General features: G+C 37.0%; 9 protein-coding genes across 9 annotated transcripts; 4 read left to right on the top strand and 5 right to left on the bottom strand.

Moving 5' to 3' along the window:
- Positions 1 to 1,118: 1,118 nt before the first annotated feature.
- On the bottom strand, positions 1,119 to 2,150 carry RO3G_08661 (uncharacterized protein; the record flags this gene model as incomplete). The annotated part of the gene is made up of 1 exon (XM_067663251.1): positions 1,119 to 2,150. The coding sequence occupies one exon, from the start codon at positions 2,148 to 2,150 to the stop codon at positions 1,119 to 1,121; it is 1,032 nt and encodes a 343-aa protein (XP_067519352.1).
- Positions 2,151 to 2,866: 716 nt separating this feature from the next.
- On the top strand, positions 2,867 to 3,292 carry RO3G_08660 (uncharacterized protein; the record flags this gene model as incomplete). Its single annotated transcript, XM_067663250.1, has 1 exon — positions 2,867 to 3,292. One exon carries the CDS (start codon positions 2,867 to 2,869, stop codon positions 3,290 to 3,292), a length of 426 nt encoding a protein of 141 aa, XP_067519351.1.
- Positions 3,293 to 4,215: 923 nt separating this feature from the next.
- On the bottom strand, positions 4,216 to 5,333 carry RO3G_08659 (uncharacterized protein; the record flags this gene model as incomplete). The annotated part of the gene is made up of 3 exons (XM_067663249.1): positions 4,216 to 4,310; positions 4,449 to 5,070; positions 5,214 to 5,333. 3 exons carry the CDS (start codon positions 5,331 to 5,333, stop codon positions 4,216 to 4,218), a joined length of 837 nt encoding a protein of 278 aa, XP_067519350.1.
- Positions 5,334 to 5,791: 458 nt separating this feature from the next.
- Positions 5,792 to 6,733, bottom strand: RO3G_08658 (uncharacterized protein; the record flags this gene model as incomplete). Its single annotated transcript, XM_067663248.1, has 2 exons — positions 5,792 to 6,400; positions 6,515 to 6,733. 2 exons carry the CDS (start codon positions 6,731 to 6,733, stop codon positions 5,792 to 5,794), a joined length of 828 nt encoding a protein of 275 aa, XP_067519349.1.
- Positions 6,734 to 7,534: 801 nt separating this feature from the next.
- On the top strand, positions 7,535 to 8,361 carry RO3G_08657 (uncharacterized protein; the record flags this gene model as incomplete). Its single annotated transcript, XM_067663247.1, has 2 exons — positions 7,535 to 8,071; positions 8,161 to 8,361. The coding sequence occupies 2 exons, from the start codon at positions 7,535 to 7,537 to the stop codon at positions 8,359 to 8,361; spliced, it is 738 nt and encodes a 245-aa protein (XP_067519348.1).
- Positions 8,362 to 10,070: 1,709 nt separating this feature from the next.
- Positions 10,071 to 11,228, bottom strand: RO3G_08656 (uncharacterized protein; the record flags this gene model as incomplete). The annotated part of the gene is made up of 1 exon (XM_067663246.1): positions 10,071 to 11,228. The coding sequence occupies one exon, from the start codon at positions 11,226 to 11,228 to the stop codon at positions 10,071 to 10,073; it is 1,158 nt and encodes a 385-aa protein (XP_067519347.1).
- A 1,235-nt stretch (positions 11,229 to 12,463) lies between these two features.
- On the bottom strand, positions 12,464 to 17,942 carry RO3G_08655 (uncharacterized protein; the record flags this gene model as incomplete). The annotated part of the gene is made up of 3 exons (XM_067663245.1): positions 12,464 to 15,453; positions 15,554 to 15,847; positions 15,908 to 17,942. The coding sequence occupies 3 exons, from the start codon at positions 17,940 to 17,942 to the stop codon at positions 12,464 to 12,466; spliced, it is 5,319 nt and encodes a 1,772-aa protein (XP_067519346.1).
- A 564-nt stretch (positions 17,943 to 18,506) lies between these two features.
- On the top strand, positions 18,507 to 18,799 carry RO3G_08654 (uncharacterized protein; the record flags this gene model as incomplete). The annotated part of the gene is made up of 2 exons (XM_067663244.1): positions 18,507 to 18,665; positions 18,785 to 18,799. 2 exons carry the CDS (start codon positions 18,507 to 18,509, stop codon positions 18,797 to 18,799), a joined length of 174 nt encoding a protein of 57 aa, XP_067519345.1.
- Positions 18,800 to 19,646: 847 nt separating this feature from the next.
- On the top strand, positions 19,647 to 20,669 carry RO3G_08653 (uncharacterized protein; the record flags this gene model as incomplete). Its single annotated transcript, XM_067663243.1, has 1 exon — positions 19,647 to 20,669. One exon carries the CDS (start codon positions 19,647 to 19,649, stop codon positions 20,667 to 20,669), a length of 1,023 nt encoding a protein of 340 aa, XP_067519344.1.
- Positions 20,670 to 22,477: the final 1,808 nt, after the last annotated feature.

Here is a 22,477-nt window from a genome sequence, read left to right as displayed (position 1 = left end):
CTGAAGAGCCTTGTTAATATTGCTTTGAACCAGTTCATTGGTATTTAAATAACCACCAGGACTTATAGGGATACCCAAGTAGGAGAATGAAGTCTGACGAGGAAGGACAGTGCCGTAGAGAGAGTACGAGCGTGTATCAGACCCAGGTGCAAGGATAGCACATTTGCTAGGGTTCTGTCGTATTTTCCTTATTAAATACTCAAATGTAGTGTGAGATTACTCAAGATCTCCATGTCATATAATTTAAAACTACCTCTATATAACACTACGTGTTATATAGCCATCAGTACTCATAAACAACTTTAGTAATTTACATTGCGCAACTTCGGTTCTTCAATTATTAATTTTATAAAATCAGACGTAGTTTGTATTTAATGAGCTCTCTCTCCTGTCTTCACTCAATAAAGAGGTTCAAGAGTCTCATCGATTATCAGTTTCCTGTTTACACTTTATTTTTACTTTTAATCGACTACAAACTACTCACCCAATATCACAGGTTCCAACGGCAGCCTAGGCGTTGGCTGTGCGCTTCACATTGTTGTAGTAATACCTCAAGATCAGGAGAATCAGCAATAAGGACAACGTCATCAGCATACAAGAGGCAATTAATAGATTTGGTGAACTGACAAACATTGGTAGTGAGAGCTGCATCAAGGGCTTGGCGACGGAGGAGAGAGGGCAATTCGTTAATGTAGAGAGAATATAAGAATGGTGACAGGATAGAGCCTTGAAGAACCCTAGTAGTCGGTGAGAATCGATAAGAACTAGCATTGGAGACAATAACTTCGATATGAACGTCGTCAAATAGATTGCGAAGAAGACCAAGAAGCGCTGGGGAACCCGTTGGTTGTAGAGCGTTCCAGATACAGTGGCCAGCAAAACCGTTCGCACAAAACGTATTTTTTTCTTTCTGCACCATTTGTGGCTTATTGTGCATACTGGGCACTATACTTAGTGCATATTATCTAAAAGTAGAAGCTCTTGGCTTCCTGATGACGTATAATATGCCACCCTAAGCGTACCCTAAATCATAGTACGGACAATCAAAAATCAAAGGTACATTCGAACGGTTTTGCGGCCATATATTTTGAAAGCAAAATGCGTTAAAATTAGTTTATTTAATAACCAATGTAAAAGCCATCAGCCTCAATAACTGCACGGCATCGATCCGGCATACTTTTAATAAACTTTTGGCATTTTTCAGCCGTGATTTGGTACCAAGTGTGACCTATGCGGTCCCATAGCTCATGTATACCACATGGAGGGCAGTCATAGTTTCTAAACAGCCGACGTTTAAGCAATTGCCACATGTTTTCAATTGGGTTCAAGTCTGGTGATTGTGGTGACCATTTCATAACATGAAAGTCTTGCTCATTTAGCCATTTTGACACGACTTTAGCTGTACGTTTGGGATCGTTGTCCTGCATAAAGATAAATTTACTCGTAGATTTTCCACTTTCTTCCATATACCAGGCCAAAGACTTCATCAAGTCATCTTGTAAAACCTCCAAATAAACGTCCTTTGTCATGTTCTTGCCCACATCCACAATATAGCCTGGATTATACCAGCTAATACAGCTCCATACCATTATAGAGCCTCCTCCATGCTTCACTGTCTCACAAACATGGTGCTTTTTAAGCGGTTGGCCTGGCACTTTCCATGCATAAGGCTTTTCGTCGGACCCAAAACGGTTGATTTTGGTTTCGTCAGACCATATGACATTCATCCAATCGTTTACTGTCCAGTCAATATGCTGACGAGCCCATTGGATCCTCCTCTTTCTATTTCTTTCATTAATTAAAGGTTTCTTTGGCCTGACAAATGAGACCAAACCAGCATCCCTTAACGCCCTACGTACAGTATCTACAGAAACTGACTTGCCCAAGTTCTGCTCCAATGACTGCTGTGCTTGTACAGCATTTTCGAGCCCATCTACTGTTACAGCACGAACGAGATGTTGCTGCTCCCGCTTAGTCAGCGCCTTTGGCCTGCCACCTTTGTCAATTCGAGCAGGCAAACCTAACTCCAAACGAATTTTATAAACAGTGGAGGATGATACTTTGACTAACTTTGCAATTTTATGATAAGAAAAGCCTTGACGAAGGTAAAACTCGATAGTGGTCTTGCGATCTTCTGTTAATGGTTGCATGTTGAGTAATTACAGTGGGTCAAAATACCTCACAAACCTCAGCACTTTTTGAGGTTATAGTCTTCTAGATTACTCAATAACTTTTGTATCTTTCTCAAATTTTGCACAGATGTTATCCAATATGTTGTGTATGCTGTTATAAAATTCCGACGACGGAAATTGAAAACTGAGCGAATAAGTAACGATGAACTGGAGGCGGTCTATTTGTGAGGTATTTTGACTTCCATCAATTATTTCTTTTCTCCGTCATAGGTCATTCCAAACAATGTTCCGGCAACTTTTAGACATTTCCCGGGTAGCGCAGTCACCTCGGAACATAAAATTTAAATTTTGGAAAAGAATTGATTATTCTTTCTTTCGCTAATCCGTAATGTCGTATTTACCTTAATAATTTTCTTAATGTCGTGTGAGATCACTCAAAAGATTCTTCAACTAATAATTTGACTGTATATCATATATAGCCCAAAGTGCTATATACGATAAACAGCCCACACAATTTATACCGTACTACCTCGGACCCTAAATCACATTATTATATTCTAAGACGTAGTTTGTATTGAATGGGCTCTCTCTCTCGTCCTTACTCAATAAAGAGGTTCAAGAGACTCATCGATTTTTCGACTTATTTTATTACTTTTATTAATCGAGAGAAATAACACGCCTATTCCACACGTAAGTAAATTTCTATCTACAGCATCATCCATCCATCTGCAAAAATGCCCAAATCCTTACCATACGAAGCTCAAATGGACATCAAATCAGCACTAGAGCATGATGTGTCGACTGATGTTATCGCAAAACGGTTTGGAGCGCATCAAAACACCGTTATCAACTATGCAAATAAATGGATGCCTAGCCGGATTCGCAAGAAAGGCGGCAAACAACGCTTTGTAAGCGACATCACTCGTCGTCTAATCAAGCGAGAGGTTCTAAACGGCTCATTAAGGACTGCCAAGGAGGTCCACCTGAAGTTGGAAGAGTTGGGCTATTCTATGTCGTACCAATCCGCTATTAACGTTTTGCATTCTGTGGAGATTTTTGCTGAGATAAAAAGGAAGAAGCCTTTACTCACTGCACAGCACAAGAAAACTCGATTAGCTTGGGCTAAAAAGCATCAGTATTGGACCATTCACGACTGGTGACGTGTCATCTTCTTGGATGAAACCAAAATTAATATTTGGGGCTCGGATGGCTGTAAATACTACTAGAAGCGTAAAGGAGACCGTTTTCAGCCTCATCACATTGAAGTTACAGTGAAGCATGGTGGTGGTGGTATCATGTTGTGGGGCTGTATAACCAGTGAGGGACCCGGGTATACATGTCAGATATATGATGACACCATGAATTCAGAGGTATGCCAAGAAATCTTTGGCACAAGCCTTAAAGACACGCTCGGGTACTATGGCCTAGATTGGAAATCATCCATTTTTCAGCATGACAACGACCCAAAATACCGATCGAAGTCCACAAAACAGTATATGGAAGATAACAGCATGTGTTATATTGATGACCGGCCATCCCAAAGTCCTGATTTGAATCCAATCGAGCATATATGGCACCATCTTAAGCTGAAGCTAAGTATGTACGAAAATAGAGCAAAAAGCATGCATGAACTGTGGCAAAGAGTGGAAAAAGAGTGGAATTCCTTTACAAAAGATCAGTGCTTAAAGTATATTGACAGTATGCCAGAAAGAATACAAGATGTCATTGCTGAAAAGGGCGGATCAACTAGATATTAATAAAGTCAAAATACCTCACAAATAGACCGAGCTTAAGTATCGGTCTCCTAATAGATCTCAGCTAATTATCTGAGATTAAAATTTTGTAAGTCAGTAGTGTATACATAGATAGCTTTATATTTTAAATTTGAAATGATTGAGCCAATTTTTCGTGAAATTACATCAAAAATAAGTAAAAATCATCATACGTTTGTGAGGTATTTTGACCCACTGTACTTGGTAAATGTCGAGATGTCGAAATGGGAATGTGCGAATGACAAAGCAAAAAAAGAAAAAAAATAGTGTGCAGTGGTGAATTAGTAAGCAGCGAAAGTTCTGGAAGAATCTCAGGGTGTAGTGACTGCGTTTACCGCAATCGAGGAATTTCTCAAGCGAGGCCGCAAAACCGTTCGAATGTACCTTTGATTTTTGATTGTCCGTACTATGATTTAGGGTACGCTTAGGGTGGCATATTGTACGTCATCAGGAAGCCAAGAGCTTCTACTTTTAGATAATATGCACTAAGTATAGTGCCCAGTATGCACAATAAGCCACAAATGGTGCAGAAAGAAAAAAATACGTTTTGTGCGAACGGTTTTGCTGGCCACTGTATGCTCGCGATCAACCGTGTTATAGGCAGATTTAATGTCTAGAAAAGCCAAAGTAGGAGTGATTTTGTGCTTTCGGCGCAAAATGGAGCAAGTTTCAAAAAGGCAGAGGGCCTGGTCTAAGGTACTTCGGGAACTGCGAAATACACCTTGGGCAATATCAAGATCTGGGCTCTCTCCTTCTAAAGTGGGATACAAACACTTCTCCAAGATTTTGCGGAAAGTGGACGTCAGGCTGATCGGACGAAAATTGCCAGGATCGGAAACAGAGCCTTTCTTATGAATTGGGATGACTTGAGCCACACGCCATGTGAGTGGTGTATAGGACCATTGCCAACACAGTCGGAACAAGTAGAGCAATACAGGTGTCAAAGTGTCGGTTAGGGGTGAAAGCATTTCAATAGTAATATGATCGATACCAGGTGCTTTTTGCCTCGGGAGTTGTTTAATCGCTGCATTGATGCTATCAATATTGATGGGACAAGAACTGACATCGAAAGGCTGTGCACAGTTTGTGGGAGGTGTAGGGCGAGAAGGTAGTAGATCACCTGAGAAAATTTGTTCAAGGTGTCGTGCCATTACGTCGGCTGAATGCTAGGGGCCCTCAGTAATAGAGAAGGATGCTTTGATCTTCCGGTTTTACGGATTTTACTGAACTTGGCAATCGCCTTTGTGTAGTCACCCTGTGCTAATCGCTGGCAGAAAAGTCTCCATGTTTCCCTGCGTCTGTTACTTACTAACCGTCTCAGTGCTGCCTGTGCTTCTTGATGCTGTTCCCAGTAGCGAAGGCAATTAAGACCTCGTGCTTTCCGCCATTTTATGTAGAGATATTCTTTCCGTTTGAATGCAGCTGTCATTTCAGGTGTCCAAAGTCCTTTAAGTAGTCTTCTGTTTGATTTGTTCGTCAGGCACAGACAGAATCCAGAGTGGAAATGATAGCTTTACAGAGATCATCGTGAACAGTATCAATGTACTGACAAGCTGCAAATCTATCAAGAAAGGAAATCGATGAATGGGGCGGTAGTATTAGAGATAAGTTCTGTCCAAACACGTCCTTATAATTTTTCCTAGTTTCTACAGTTGTTGGAATAATTGTTCGAATGTTTTGCAATTTTATACATTTTGCTTTGTATCTCTGCAGTTAGATAAGATAGAGCTACGTACAATACCTCATTAGAAAGCTACAGCTGTCGGATATAGCATATAAAAAGCTAGGGTTACGGAATTACTTCCGTATATAGTAAGATCAAATTGCGTCAAGCATATGCATTCGAACAATTTTTCCAATTGAATCATCTTTTATTTAATATCGTGTCTAACCGCCTTTAGCTTTAATAACTGCTCTACAACGAGCTGGCATACTCTTGATATATGCTTGCCATTGCTCTTTGGTAAAAGAGTTCCATTCTTTCTCGATTCTAGACCAGAGATTATACACTCCTTTAGCCCTACCTTCATATAAGCTCAGCCTCAACTTTAAATGGTGCCAGAGATGCTCTATAGGATTCAAATCGGGACTTTGAGCAGGCCAATTGAAAGTATGCTCTTCTTTAAACCTATTTTCCTTAAACCAAGCACGAGCAAGCTTTGATATGTGCTTAGGATCACTGTTGTGTTGAAAATAAATAGATTCCTGTTGGTAACCATAGTACTTCAGACTGTCCATAAGTGTAGTTGACAGGATATGAACATAATCTGATGCTTTCATAGTACCATCCTCAATTGCGCAGCCATATCCAGGACCATCCCACGTCATACAACCCCAAAGCATCACACTGCCAGCTCCTCCTTTGACTGTAAGGTCAAGATGATGAGGCAGCAATTTGACACCGGGTCTTTTCCAAAAGTAATTACAGCCATCTGAACCCCAAACATTAATCTTGGTCTCATCAGAAAACACTATACGTCTCCAGTCATCTTCTGTCTAATCTTTGTGAGCTTTAGCCCACTTTAGTCTAGCTTCCATGTGACATTTTTTGAGGAGAGGCTTTTTCTTCTTAACTTGGGCATTGAAACCCATACTGTGAAGCATTTTTACTGTACCAAAGTAGCCTAACTTATGACCAATACTGTTTGAATATGACCATACGCCCTTTGCAGTCTTAAGTGAACCATTTACAAGCTCTCTCTTCAGGTAATTCTTTGTTGTTGAGCTTATAGTAGTCTTTCTACCAGCATGACCTCGAGTACGTTCAGGTGTATACAAGCCCTTGTACTTGCTCAAAGTGGACCTTGATACTCCTGAAACACGTTTCATGATTTCTGAGTATGGTAAACCCTTTTTCAACAGCGAGCGGATGCTTTCTTGCCTGCTACGAGAGAAAGTATGTACCATGATATAAAGAAGTATAGGCTGTACGAGATAGAAGGGAAACACTGCAAAATCCAGCCTTATTTATATATCTTAAGCTCTGACTAAAAGCAAAAGCGTTGTTTTATTATTACATCATTCAGTAATGCTGTATTTGTGATGTCAGTAGCGACAACGATATCATCATTATAGAATGCATTGAGTTGGAAAAATTGTTCGAATGCATATGCTTGACGCAATTTGATCTTACTATATACGGAAGTAATTCCGTAACCCTAGCTTTTTATATGCTATATCCGACAGCTGTAGCTTTCTAATGAGGTATTGTACGTAGCTCTATCTTATCTGACTGCAGAGATACAAAGCAAAATGTACAGTGACCCACAAAATTGTCCCAATGTTTCGTGATTTTCTCTTCTAGAGCTTGTAGAACCATAGTTATTAAGCTACTGTACACCTTGTTATACATCATTCAATAGCCAAAGTCATGTAGAAGCAAAAGTCGTGACGCAAATTCAGATTAAAACAGCGCCGATGGAGATAGAGGGGCTAAAAAACAAGCGGTGCATTGGGACAATTTTGTGGCACTTTTGAAAAAAAACGAAAAGCGATGAAATATCGACCTACAATTTGTACAGATGTACCAAACTGTTTACAAATGCACATCGTATGACTCTAAGTTGATCTTTACTCATTGCTGAATTTTTAATCTCCTACTGATTTATTACTCGCCCATTATATCTCAACATGAAACAAGTCTCTCAAGATACAGTTGTTCGAGCAATTTCGTTACTTAAACAAGGTAAGTCGGTTCGGGAAGTGGAAGGTGTTACTGTTTTAAGTAAGAGTACGGTTGGGAGACTCCGAAAAACCCATTGCCTTGGACTTCATAAGCCAAAATGTGGCCGACGCAAGATTCTATCTGCTGCTGATGAGCGTTATTGTGTGCGCCAAGTGACCAAAAACCGCATGTCTAGTGCAACAAAGGTGGCTAAGGAGCTAGAAAAAGACACCGGAAGAAAAGTAAGTGCTGAAACCGTGTGCAGAACCCTTCGCAAGGCCGGCCTTGGTGCGATTGAGAAGCCAAAGAAGCCTTTGCTTAGTGCTAAAAACATCCGGAAGAGGCTTTCTTGGTGTATGTCTCACAAGGATTGGACAATAGATGATTGGAAACGTGTTGTTTGGTCGGATGAGACAAAGGTCAACATATTCAACTCGGATGGACGGACCTGGACTTGGATTCGATCCGGAGAAAGCCTGAAATCGTACCATGTGAAGATGACTGTAAAACACGGTGGAGTGCCATTACTTATGCTGGAGTTGGTTTGATGTGTAAAATCAATGGTAACATGGATAGAACATTGTACAAAGAGATTTTGGAGGATGAACTGGAGCGTACAATTGAGTATGGAACCAATAAGCTAGGGCTAGAAAGACGTCAGGTGATCTTCCAGCATGACAATGATCCCAAACATACGACTAAATTAGTAAAAGAATACCTTAAAGAGCAATCCTACAACATCCTGGAGTGGCCTGCACAGTCTCCTGACTTGAATCCAATTGAAAATATGTAGCCATTGTTAAAGAGAAGGCTGAATGATTATAAAACAGCACCAAAAGGCATGAATTAATTATACGAACGAGTAACTAAAGTTTGGTATGACTTAATGAAGCCGGAAGAGTGTCAAAAGGTTATAGAAACACTGCCTAAGGGTATAAAACAATGTATCAAGAACAAAGGACGTTGGACTGACTATTAATATCAGATAAATAAACCATTTTGTTTTTTTTCAAAAGTGCCACAAAATTGTCCCAATGCACCGCTTGTTTTTTAGCCCCTCTATCTCCATCGGCGCTGTTTTAATCTGAATTTGCGTCACGACTTTTGCTTCTACATGACTTTGGCTATTGAATGATGTATAACAAGGTGTACAGTAGCTTAATAACTATGGTTCTACAAGCTCTAGAAGAGAAAATCACGAAACATTGGGACAATTTTGTGGGTCACTGTATAAAATTGCAAAACATTCGAACAATTATTCCAACAACTGTAGATGTTTGAGTTTCCCAACGTTCCATGTGATGCGCTGAGGTGGCGGAAGACCGGTTGGATAGTCAGGTAGGTTGAAAGACAGGGTCATGAATTTGTGATTGGAGTTGAGGGACAGATCGTCACGAATAGTAAGGGTCGGCATGGTAAATTCACAATTGTTGAAAAAGAAATCAATGATACTTGTGCCTTGGAACGTGTAAGTAGGTTCCCCGTAGGCAAGTCGCTTGTTCCACAATATAAGATTGTTAGCAGCAATCCAATTTAGAAGTCGACGCCCCGTAGCATTTGTCCTAGTGTCGCCGGTAAAGTCACCCATTCGCGCATTGAAATCCCCACAAATAATGGTAGTGTTAGTATTTGTGGTATTTACACATGTAATAAAGTAATAATGTAAGTTACTACGAACAATGGTCCTCCAAATTAGGAATATCGGACATTGTATTACGCCACTTCCAATAAAATCCCGATCCACTCCAGAATATTTTAATAAGTTCCTGGATCAGAATTAATAATTACTTCTTGATAAGAAGATGTTAAACTATGCCAATCATATAAATAACTCATCGTCTAATATCGATTAATAATCAATAGTCATATACTGTAAATATTAATATTTAGCCGTGATTAGAAAAAGTATAAATACCCTCATATTTTTAACTTGAATAAAGAACAATCTACTTTGAGTCTCACTTATTTTTACATTTGTTGATTGACTTAGTACTTTTTATATTATAAAACCTCAAATATCACAGTATTGGATATGTGCAATGGTAATAAATCTAGTATTTGTGATACATCTTCTGTTTCTAAAGAAGGTGGTAAATAGAGACAGTGAATTAGTATTTTTGAGGAAAGAATAATTGATAGGGAATACTTTGCCAATAAGGGATGGTCATGTGAAATGTGGTAGATAGGTAAGTTGCATTGCGGATTAACCAAAAGAGCCAGCCCAAGGGTACCGCGATGAAGGTTGTAAGAACTAGTAGGCATGCCATACGTGTGATATTGAGACCAGGTAGTTGGATACCGATTTGGAGAAAGGAGCCATTTTTCCGTAATAAAGAGTAGATCAGAGTTTTGAGATAGTTGAAGTATAGGTGAAATAGCCTGTTTGGGAAGGCCAGTGGCATTAAACAAAGAGATTCGTAGAGAACTCATTTATTTAAAGGCGAGGTGAGGTGATAGCGCCAGAACTGGAAAAGTTCTGTGTGGGGTCGTCTCTCTGATAGCTCATAACTGAATCGTTGTCAGCGTCGGTGTTGGTGAAAAAGTAGCTTGTGTGGCTGGCGCCGTGTTTTGTTCGAAGATAGATGTTAATTGAGGCTGAGTGCGTTCGGTAGAGAGAGTGTCGAAGGCGGACTTAGAGATCCATTGTTTTTCTAAGAAGAAGCGAGCAACGGCAAATTTGACCGGCGGGCGAATGTGTTGTAGTGCACGTTCAAGGCGTGTTTGCTGTATTTCGGAAGCAATAGTATCCCGTTCGCTAGGAGTAAGTTGAGAGTATTTGGGATCTGCAAGGACGTCACCACTAGAAGGGTTAAAGTCGTTTTTTAAGGAAACATTGCGATGTTTGAGGATGGTGGTGAATTCTTCTTTATAATCATTGTGTATCAGGATAGCTGCCGTGTTGCGAGCTGGATAATGGATGTCTAAGAGGCGAGCGTTATTAACTCCAAGTTTTCGGAACGTGGTTCGCAGAGTACCAACAGGGATGCGGGCCTTCGTGGGGATGTACAGGTATGTAAAACCTTGATTTGGTGAGGGAGGTTGAAAAAATCGAGCGGCAGCAGCTTCTCGTTGTTGACGGCGCTGTTCACGTTGTTGCAATGAAGGTTGTTTTATTTCCTGATGTTTAGCAGGGTTGTGCCATGGTGCGTCGGGAAAGGCAGTGGAACGGGTTTGGGATTCCTGAAGAGTGGGGAAATTCTGTGGTGATAGATGATCAGGCGGGGTGGGAGAAAGATGGTCGAGTCGTTCTTGTAGGCTTTTGATTTCGAGACGGGCTTGTAAAAGTTCGGATGTCAAACGTTCGACGGTTTGACATAGTCGTTGGATGTAGTCTGGTTGGCTGTGGCTGGAGGCGGGTGCCTCGTCCGGGATATCGATTTTATCCGTATCTGGTTCAGGTTGAGTTGCCTGTGCCTTGCAGAGAACAAGTGGGTACATTTCAAAAGCCTTAATATCTTTATGGCAGGAGGTGCAAGTAAATCGTGGTTGATGTGGTTCCTTGGGTGAGGAACCATGGCGGTGGAAAGTGGTGTTTTGAAAACATGCAGGACATGTTATGTTTTTTCGGAATGTAGCAAAGTGAATGTCGAGCTCAGACAGCTGCTCGTCAGTTAGAGCAGGGTCTGCTGCTTTGTTGTAGGCGCCTCGAAGGGGTCCCATTATAATTGTCAAAGGTTGTGGTTTTGAAGTGTAGTTTTAGATTAATAATAGAAGTCTTGGTTTCGCTTGCCAAAAAAGGAAAAAAGTATAGAAAGTGTTGGAAAGCGGAAAGAAGTTGTCATGTTTTGACATGTCAATAAGATAACAGTCTTATCATTCTAAGCTAAATCTTTACAAATGAGTTTGAATAAGAATAGATCCTGATAATTACCAACTGCCCTGAACAGCCAAGTTTCACTTTCATCTCAACAGTTGATTATTTACATCAGTTTATAAAATTTTTCTTATACATGTCAAATCATATCGGTCGGAACTATCTCTTGTCATTTAATCTCAGGTCTTGCTGAACTAATATAAATAGCCTTGGAATCTTTCTTTAATAAAAGTAATTCGACTTTAGAACTATTGTTCGGTCTCGTTAATTCTTCTTTGCCCATTTTAAATACTTAAAACACTTCAACCTTATCTGCATACCGGCCAATGATGAATTAAAACTTGAATTACTTGCTTTACATCATGACAATCCATTGTCAGGTCATTTTGGACAAGCGAAGACATGTGAACTCCTCAGTCGTACCTATCACTGGCCTGACATGCGCAGGTTTGTGAATCGCTATATTGCCAACTGCTCAGTCTGTATCCGCGCAAAGTCTTCCAGACAAGAATCCCAAGGCCACTTGAAGCCTCTGGAAATTCCAAATATGCCATGGACATCAATAAGCATGGATTTTATTGTCGGTTTACCTCAATCTGGCGAGTGCAATACAATCTGTGAGATATTTGCAGATAAAAATTTGAGAATTAAAAGGAGATAGTACTTGAAAACTAGTGAATGAGTCTCTATGTAACCTCTTTATTAGATTTCAAGACGAGAGAGAGAACCCATTTAATCAAACTACGCCTTTATATAGGAAATAAAATTATTCAGGGACTGAAGTGTGCTCAAGGTCAATTTTAGTATTGAACTTGAATAATATAAATATTGTATATGGTTAATATTGTAAATGAGTCTTAGAGAATATGTAATATATAATATTATGTATTCAGTACTTGTTATTTTTTATATAAGATTTGAGTAATCTCATACGAATAATAAGTATTTAATGGGGTAAATACGACATAGCCCCCGACCAGTATGAGATTACCTTATATGAAAATCTCGTGACTATTTTGGTTTTTTTTTTTTTTTTTTTTTTTTTTTTTTTTTTTTTTTTTTTTTGGAAATGAAAAGTAATTTACTTATGAAGAGATTTAAGTCGTTTACTGGAACGAGTGGCTGTGGAAGGAGTATCACAAGCGTTGTTAGTTGGAGGTTTATTACGACGAGTTCTTTTAACAGGCCGTGCTGAAGAGCCAACATTAGATTTAATTGTGGATTTTTTATCAACCAAATTAGAATTATTTTCATCATCAGAAGAGAAATGTTTCATAGCAGTACTTATAGTACCAGATGGAGTGGATTTTAGTAGTTCAGATGAAGATGGAGAATTGGTAATTGGAGCATTTTTTGGAGGAATATATTTTTTACCAAGATTTTTCCAATAATTGCGTAGTGTGTTAGGGTCATTAAACTTATCTGCAGATAGCCATTCATCCCACTCACTGCTATAGTTTTTCCAACGTACAAGGTACTCACGGTTTTTTGGAGGGCCACGATGGTTTATAACTGCTTCGATTTCGAAATTTATGATTTCATTACCTTCATCATCCAGTTCGATAACTTCTTCATTAGAGATTAATTTCAGCTCAACGGAAGTGTAGGCACGAGGCATAAGGACACCAGTTTCGTCACGTAAGATGTAGGCATTTCCTTTATTTTTACGTACGACAGTATATGGTCCTTCGTAAGCAGGAGCGAGTTGACCAGATTTATTTGGAATACGAACCATGACATGAGAGCCAGGTGCATAATCAACAAGCCTATGAGAATCATTGAACTTTGCTTGTTCAAGTTCGATTTGTGCTTTGGTTTTATTAACGATAGCTGGGAATACAATATCAGTCATATAATCAATGCGTTTCATGAGCTCTTCATGAGACATTGGTGGTTTATCTTTAACTTCTTTGAGCTTATCTTTGTCAGATCGAAAACCATAAGGTTCGTTCATTTTACGTGCGAACATAAGAGAGAAAGGTGTTGAATTTAACCGTTTGGATATACGATTATTCATAGCAAGTTGAATAGATGGAAGATATAAATCCCAATCATTGCCAACACCATGTGTGGCTTTAGCCAGTAATTTTTTGACTGATTGTACAGTACGTTCACTAATTCCATTAGCAGATGGGTGTAGAGGAGTGATGAATCGATGATCATAGCCCATAGCATCAGCTAAATCTTTGGAGAGCGAGTTCTTAAACTCTGTTCCATTATCGCTTTGGAGTTTTGTAGGAAAACCCATAGTTGAGAACACGTCAATAAGAGAACGTAAAATTGTATCTGATCTTTTATCAGGTAGAGCACGAAGTATACAAAAGCGTGTGCAAACATCGATAATAACCATAAAATAATTATTATTGTAAACGGAGGTAGTATGCATAGGACCACCAAGATCAATAGCATAATGATCACCAGGATAGTAGCTATAAATGCTACGTAGAGGATGAAAGCCTCTTTTTTCTATATTATGCTTCATACAATCTTTGCATTGCTTAATGAATTTAATGCAATCACCTATCAAGTTAGGCCAATGGATACCGTCATTATGGAGACGTTTGACCATTTGTTCAGCACCATAGTGACCAATTTTATTATGGGCATCTATAAGTAACTGTTGGTGTTCAGCCAAAGGAGGTGTAAGATAATCCGAATATAATGGCTGTGCAGATTGTACATAAAACAAGTATTGATCATTAATGTTATAATCAATATCTCTTATATCAGTATTTTCTTTAACTTGTATGATGTCCTTTTGTGCATCAGAAGTTGTAGTTTCTTGAATTACTGAAATAATGTTTATAGCAGCATTGTATTTAGAATAAGCTCGATGTTTTTTCTTTGTATTAATTGTCTCAGAAATAGCATGATTCTGTCTATATGAGGATAATCTTTTGCCTTTTTTAATATCACTTTCATGCTCGAACGTATCCTTTGGCGGATATAATCTGGATAGTTTGTCAGGTAAGACATTTTCCAAGCCGGGAACATGAATGACACTAAAGTTATAGTCAAGAATGACGTCAAGCCATTTAATAAGCATACTATTGGCATTCTTTTGGGAATGAATATAGCATAAAGCTTTATGGTCAGTGTATAAAGTAAATCGTGTGCCCCATATGAATTTATGAAATTGGGTTAAGGCATAAACTACACCAAGCAATTCACGCATTGTAACACTATAACGTTTTTCGCTTCTTGACAGGGAACGGGACATGAAACCAATATATCTTTTGATTTTAGATATTTCGCCATTAGGTTTAGTCACTTCGAACTCTTGATATAAGCAACAACCAGTACTGTAATCTGATGAATCAGTAGCAATACAAAATGGTTTTGACAGATCAGGATGGGATAACATCAATTCTGAAGACAAAATGTGCTTGATACTATCAAAGTGCATTTGATGCTCTTTTGTCCATTCGAAAGGACCTTTAACTTTTTCATCATGACAACGCAAAGCATCTAAGGGAGCCATGAGAAGTGCAGCGTTAGGAGTATGTTGTCTAAAATAGTTGACAAATCCAAGAAAACTTTGCACTTGCTTTTGAGTAGTAGGACGAGGCCAATCGAATATATTTGTTAATTTTCGGGCATCAATCTGCTTTCCTGAGGCAGAAATAGAATATCCCAATAAATAAACGGCTGATTTTGCCAAATAGGTCTTTTCAAAATTAATTTTTAAATTAGCATCAGTTAATATTTGCAGCACTTTTTTAACATGAAGAAAATGTGCATGTATAGATGAACTGAATATACAGATATCATCCACAAAACATTTTACATAAGGAAGATCTTTAAATAATGTTAACATTATACGAGAGAATAGCTGACTTATTGTAGATATTCCAAAAGGAGCACCTCTATACATATATTGTAAATTATTGGGCGCAGTAAAAGTAGTTTTAATTTGATCATCCTTATTTACAGGAAACTGATTAAATGCAGATTTTAGATCTAACGTGCTAAAAATGACTGCACCAGACATAGAATTGAATATATCGTTAATTAATGGAAGTTGATGATTATCAACTGGTAAGACCTTATTTAACATTCTAGGATCCAACACTAATCGAATTTTATCAGTCTTAGTGCCGTCTAGATTTTTTTTTATGAGTTACTGTCATAGGCAGATTCCATCCAGATGGAGTTGCTGGAATGATAATACCTTCATCTAACCAACTATTTATTATATCCATTACTTTAGGCTGTAAAGTATATGCTATTGGATATTGTTTTATATTGGCAACATAATCTTTTGGCGTTGGGAGATGTAAAACAGCCTCTTTAATATTACATAAAGAATTCTTATTTAATTTTTTGTTTGCTTCGATGTATGGTTTAATAGCCATATCAAAAACTTTTTGTTCTTTTTCTGTACCGGCTCGTGAAATATTTGGTTTATAAGCTTTATCTAGAATAGAGTCGTCTAATTCTTTTTCAGTACTTTTATGTTTGACTGCTACATTCATTAAATGAATGGAAAGTTTAGGAAGCAAATCTGTTCCAATAAGAATTTTACAGTTGTAAGAGGAAGCATGATCGTCAATAATATCAAACTTATGTTTAATAATGTAGTCAATGTTGTCGTATTCGACATTCACATAGTCAACAGATCTCATTCTGGGAATTTGGTCGCCATTTGCTAAAACTAGGTTACCAGGAACTGAATGAAATTTAATATTATTGTCTATTGCGAATTTTTTATTCATGACAGAAACACGTGCACCAGTATCTATGATACCATAAGTGTTCACATTATTAAGCGTGATTGGAGTAACAGGCGAATAAGCCACATTATCCGATTCGAATAGACTATCATCTTCTCCAACTTTATTATTACGAATGGCAAAGACATTTTTGTTATACTCTTCATCAAAATTAGCATTTATATTTTTATTTGAACAGATTATATTTCTGTCATAATGTTTATATAAAAATTCAAATTCGTCATCGGATGATTCATTTAATTCATAAGATTGCGAGGTAGATTCATTATTACTAGGAGATAAAGATAAATCAGTAACTCTGTTTTTAGGAGATTTATTTGTTTGACTAATGCTAGTGATCGAGTTGGATAACTCTAAATTGCTAACAGTTTTGTCATTTCCTTTAGAAGAATTACTTACAATTTGTTTGCCATGTTTTCTTTTGACATATTCAAGTCTTACAGAACAAGATGAGTAATGACCAGGAGAGTACTTGGCAGTCTTACAAAATGTGCATACACCTTGCTTCTTTAAATCTGCAATTTCTTGCTGAAATTCAACAGACGATTTGGAAACTTTTTGGTTTATATGTTCACTTTGATGTACCATTTTTCTTTTTTTAGTATTGGCGTTATCATCATGTTCACCAAGTTTTTTGGTATTTTCTTCCTTTTTCTTATCCTTAAGGATGTTCAACAAAGCAGATTCCAAGTTAGCCATTTCTTTAATGAGAATTGACTCAAGAACATTCCATTCCTTAGGCAGAGGAATAGGCAAGTTGCGAGTTGAATAAACACTCTCTCCATTGGTATTGGAGCTAGCAGAGACAAGAGAGGGAAGATTTCTTGTAATAGTAGCTTGGACCATTTCTTGAAACTTGACAGTGTGAAGCCTCGAAACGAAATGTCCAATCAAGAAAGTGTTATCATGCATATTGACCTTTGCACCAAGAGAGAAAAGACGATATCGATCCATTGCTTGGGTCAAAGTTTCACAACGTTCTTGCCTGAAATTGATAAGGTTTTTAAACCACATTTCTGGTGTAGTTTGTGAAGCAAGATCGAAGCGTTGTTTCAAGACTTCTTTTGCCTGATCCCAATTCAAAGCGGTTTTCTTGTCCATACAACGTCTTTTGATGAATCGTTCGAACCAATCATGGTCGGTATCACTGTCAGACTTTTCAAACGAAACTTCCAGGTAGTGCAACCAATGATCCTCTATAGATACATCATAATCCAAGAACTTTCTTTGGAAATCTCTAATAAACATATCCAAAGATGGTTCATTACTTGGATTGACGTTTTTATCACCTTCCCGAAGAGTGAGCTGATACAGAGCACTAGCAGTAGGGTTGACATTGAACCTTGGGATTTCACGGCTTGGGATTAGTCTATCCTTGGGTGATGAATTTTTAGATCCACTGCCCTTCAACTCATGATTACGTAATTCAAACTGGGAAGCAATAAGAGCGTTAACATCATTTAAAGCTGATACAGCATAACTCAATTGCTTCTCGTTTTCTTCAAGTAAAGTTAGCTTATTTTCTAAAATAAAACTCGCTTTATTATTGTTTAATTTTTCAATTAAATCAAAGAACATGGTTTTTTGAACCATCAACCTCTCCAAATAATTAGGAGGGTCTGAAGAAGGAACAGCAGGGGAAGAGTTAGTAGCTTCATCCATCTCAACATCAGTTTCGATGGATGGATCATCACGAGGATGGATGGATGAGTTTGATGCTCTACTTTCGAGAGTTTCAAGATCCATTCTATCCAAGGACTTAGCTACTTCGTCAGCTGAATCCTTTTCAACGTTTTTAGAAGGGGATTGATTAATAGAAGAATTCATTCAAAAAAATGAGATATTTGCAGATAAAAATTTGAGAATTAAAAGGAGATAGTACTTGAAAACTAGTGAATGAGTCTCTATGTAACCTCTTTATTAGATTTCAAGACGAGAGAGAGAACCCATTTAATCAAACTACGCCTTTATATAGGAAATAAAATTATTCAGGGACTGAAGTGTGCTCAAGGTCAATTTTAGTATTGAACTTGAATAATATAAATATTGTATATGGTTAATATTGTAAATGAGTCTTAGAGAATATGTAATATATAATATTATGTATTCAGTACTTGTTATTTTTTATATAAGATTTGAGTAATCTCATACGAATAATAAGTATTTAATGGGGTAAATACGACAATCTGGGTGGTAGTAGATCGTCTAACGAAAGTGGCCCACTTTATACCTTGTAAAGACAGTATTGCTTCTAAAGACCTTGCTTTCATGTTTATCAGGCATATATTTCGCCTTCATGGTCTACCCAAAGATATCGTCATTGATCGTGGCTCCCTATTCACATCTAATTTTTGGAAATCTCTACTCTCGCTCTTAAAAATCAAGCCTAACATGTCGACAGCTTTTCATACTCAAACTGATGGTCAAACTGAACGCACCAGCTCGATCCTTGAGCAATATCTTCGAGTTTATCTCAACTATCAACAAGACGATTGGGTCTCACTGCTTCCTCTAGCTGAATTCAGCTATAATATGTTATGTTCTGGTAAAGTAAAAGAAATAACAAAGATAAACCAAAGAATACTTTTTGAAACTGAACTTTATTTAAGACAATCTTAATTGTTAAAAAGAAAACATTACAAAGTCTACTATTTATATTCTTCTATCAGTTGGCGGGTAAATGAGTACTTATGAGCATAGATCCAATAATTGACATGTTTGATTGAATAATGATCACTGAATCGATTATGAAAATTTTTAATTCGTTGTTTTTATAGATCTTATTGTTCTTTAACTGATCTGGGAGAATTGTCCCGTCTTCAATGAGAGGAAAGATATATTTATATGAAATGCCTCCAGTCAGATCAAAGTTGACTAGGTACCTGATCCATTATTATTCATTTACAGAAATGATGAATAGTAAAGATCATGACTTATTTAGTGTTCATGTTTACTTTATAGAATGAATCTAATAGTGATAGTTTTATATAAAAAGAAGAAGGATATATATTATTTAATAAAGATTTAAATTATTATCTTTTATCAATTTTAATATACTTCTTTTAGTTGTGATTATTCAATGTCCGTTATGATCAGACTCTGTTCTACAACATAATACAGTGAGTTAAAAAACCGTTTCAGTGTTCTTCCTAAATATGGTTCTGCTACCACTACTACCGATATACTTAGTAAAATGCTATATTTTATACATCATATGGAAGCACTAGACCTAGTGTATCATAAAATATAAAAATAGTATTGCTTTTTTAATACTTGCTCACTAAACCTTATAAAATTACTACAGTCGGTGCACTGAAACGGTTTTTTAACTCTATTCAGAAAAACATAAATAGCAATAAAAGTTATGCAGACTTCATTTTTCATTTATGCAATACATACAGAAATAAGTGACTAGAATGACGCTTTGCATTTATTAAAAAAACAAGTACATAAACACGTTATTTTATTAATAAACGCGTAACAAATTTCGTCCTTTTTCATTTAAAATTTTCAACCCAATCTTTATTAAAAATGACTCGCTCTATTTCCCAAGACACTCAAAATGATTTGAGAGTGCTGCTAGATACTGATTTGTCTTATGAAGAAATTGCTGATCGCTTGACTCTTTCTAAAGCCACTGTTTATCGATATTGCAAAAAATGGAATATCCAAAGACCCAAAAATACTGGCGGACGACCTCAAATCTTAACTGAAGCAAGCAAGTCCCTCATGAAGAGAATGGTAATCTTAGGACGACTGAAGTCTGGTGTTGAGGTTTTCGATTATTTCAAGGCCATTTATCCAAGGTTGACTTATAACACCACCCTAAACGCCTTAAAAAGCCTAGGATTCAAAGCCCGACCCAAAAGAAAGGTACCTCTTTTGTCAGCAAAACACAGGAAAGCACGTTTGGATTGGGCACTTGCTCATAGATACTGGACCACTGACGACTGGAGAAAGGTTATCTTCTCTGACGAATCGAAAATCAACGTTTGGGGTTCTGATGGAGTTGAATTCTACTGGAGTCTGCCTGGAAGCCCATTACAGCCTCATCATGTAATTCCAACCGTAAAACACGGAGGAGGAAGCGTTATGGTGTGGGCTTGTATGACTTCCCATGGAGTTGGATATATCTGCGAGATATACGACGGCAGAATGACTGCACCGGATTATATCCATATCCTAAAAACTGAACTGGCAGACACCCTTGCTTACTACCGATTGGGAGATGGTGATTTCATTTTTCAGCACGATAATGATCCAAAACACACTGCCAAGATAACAACAACTTATCTTAAAGAAGAAGCAAGATACCCAGTGTTGCCTTGGCCCTCTCAATCGCCTGATCTGAACCCAATTGAGCACATGTGGAGACATTTAAAGTTGAAATTAGCTCTATATGAGCAAAGAGCAAGAGGTGTCCATGAACTATGGGAAAAAATCAAAATTGAGTGGGAAACATTTGATAGGGATGTTTGTTGTAAATATATTGATAGTATGCCGGCTAGAGTTCAAGCTGTAATAAAAGCTAAGGGTGGAAATACTATATATTAGTATTTTTTTTACCTAGTTAAAAAACCGTTTCAGTCATTGCCTTTTTTTAAAATGGCCATTGCTCAAGATGTACTTCATAGATTAAGATGAGATGTACATTGCTTTGTTGCAAAAAAGCGATATAATAACATAATAAAAAAGAACACGTGTACTCTAGATACTTTTTTGAAAAAAAGGATAAATGTGTGAGTTTCAATTTTACTGAAACGGTTTTTTAACTCACTGTACATTCCTCATAATAGTATAAATACCCATAATCTTTTATTTAAATAAATATCAGTCAATTATCAAGTATCATTCTCTCTATTAGACTGTCCGTCTATTCCTATCTTACTTATCTTTGTCTCGTTCTTACTTATCAACTATCGTAAGTCCTATTTGCAGTTCACACCTTCAAGCCCTTAACGCCACCCTCTCTTGTCCTCTTTTAGTTGTCTATCCAAGCTTCCTAGTTCCTGTCCGGTTCTTTCTCTCTCTCTCCTCTCTGGCTTGACAAAACAACTCATTACAACATGTCATTACTTACCTGACCTCGACAATAACATTCAATGCAATTCGTTTAGCAGATTTAATTACATTTAACAACCTTCATTGCAATCTACATTTAACAGGATGATTAATATTTAAGTATTTGATATTTTATTACTATTTACCAAGATTGTTTTTCTTTTTTTTTTTTTATCGTGATGAATAATTGCCTTATACAACAATTGTTACTTTTTCTCAAGCCCATGCTCATATACTCTATAGGGTTTCATAATATTCTATCATCGTTGCTGTCATCGTTGGTATCATCACAGGCACTTCGTACACAATCTTCATTGCAAAATAAAACAAAATATCAAAATCTAATAAATAAAGAACATCAGTTAAGAAAAAATAACAAGCAAACAAATTATACCTTTTGTCTTGTTCAAACATACTATCTATACAATATGTTTTTAGCCAAGGTTCGATCTATCTGAAGCCGTATAGAGTATAATTTTACCTAATATCAACAGCATACACAATATGAAACCATACACCAAGCACAGTATACAAAAGCAGGGGAAGAGTAGTTGCGACAAATCAGTCTACAGTATGATATGATACTGATTATACATCTACGTTGCACACTACAAAGAGAGTCAGTAAGATGTCAATGTAAGAAACGGAAAGAAATACAAATAATGATATAAAGAAAAGCAAGGGTTATTGCATGTTGTAATGTAACTATAACCAAGTTTTCTTTTAATTAGTGAACCATTCATTAAAAACATCTTGACTAAAGCACTCACAATATTTGAAGTAAAAGAATACTAAAGCTTACTATAAGCAAAGGTAAAAAGATATAGTTAAAAAGAATAAAACATTCAACAACCTTATACCCATGCAACAAAATAATTGTTTTTCTTTTGCTTGTAATGCGTTAACTTTTTGAGTTGATTTAGTTTTGGCTATTTTGTTTTCAAGACATGGTGCATATCGGCAATAGTTAAAAGTATCAAAAGCTGTTAACAAAGTAGAGTAATGACAAAAATACAAAAAAATAAAGAAAAAAAAGAGCCATGAAAAAAAAAAAAAACGCTTTAAAATTCATGCAAGTTTATTTCGTTGAACTAACGTCGTAGGACCAATGACATTGAAGAATAGCAAAGGCAAATAAAATAAAAAAAAAATAGTTGACATTACCATTGCGAAGATTTAGTCATGACGAAACAATCCCATATGGTACCCACAAATAAGAATTTAAGGAATGAACAGTTTTTTTTTTCTCTACTAAGAAAAAAAGCATAGCAAAATAAAAGAAAAATGAGCTTTATACTTAA

The sequence above is a fragment of the Rhizopus delemar genome, genomic scaffold (genome assembly GCF_000149305.1).
Source record: "Rhizopus delemar RA 99-880 supercont3.6 genomic scaffold, whole genome shotgun sequence".
In the NCBI taxonomy this organism is placed as follows: domain Eukaryota; kingdom Fungi; phylum Mucoromycota; class Mucoromycetes; order Mucorales; family Rhizopodaceae; genus Rhizopus; species Rhizopus delemar.
This window is presented reverse-complemented; position numbering and strand designations above follow the sequence as displayed.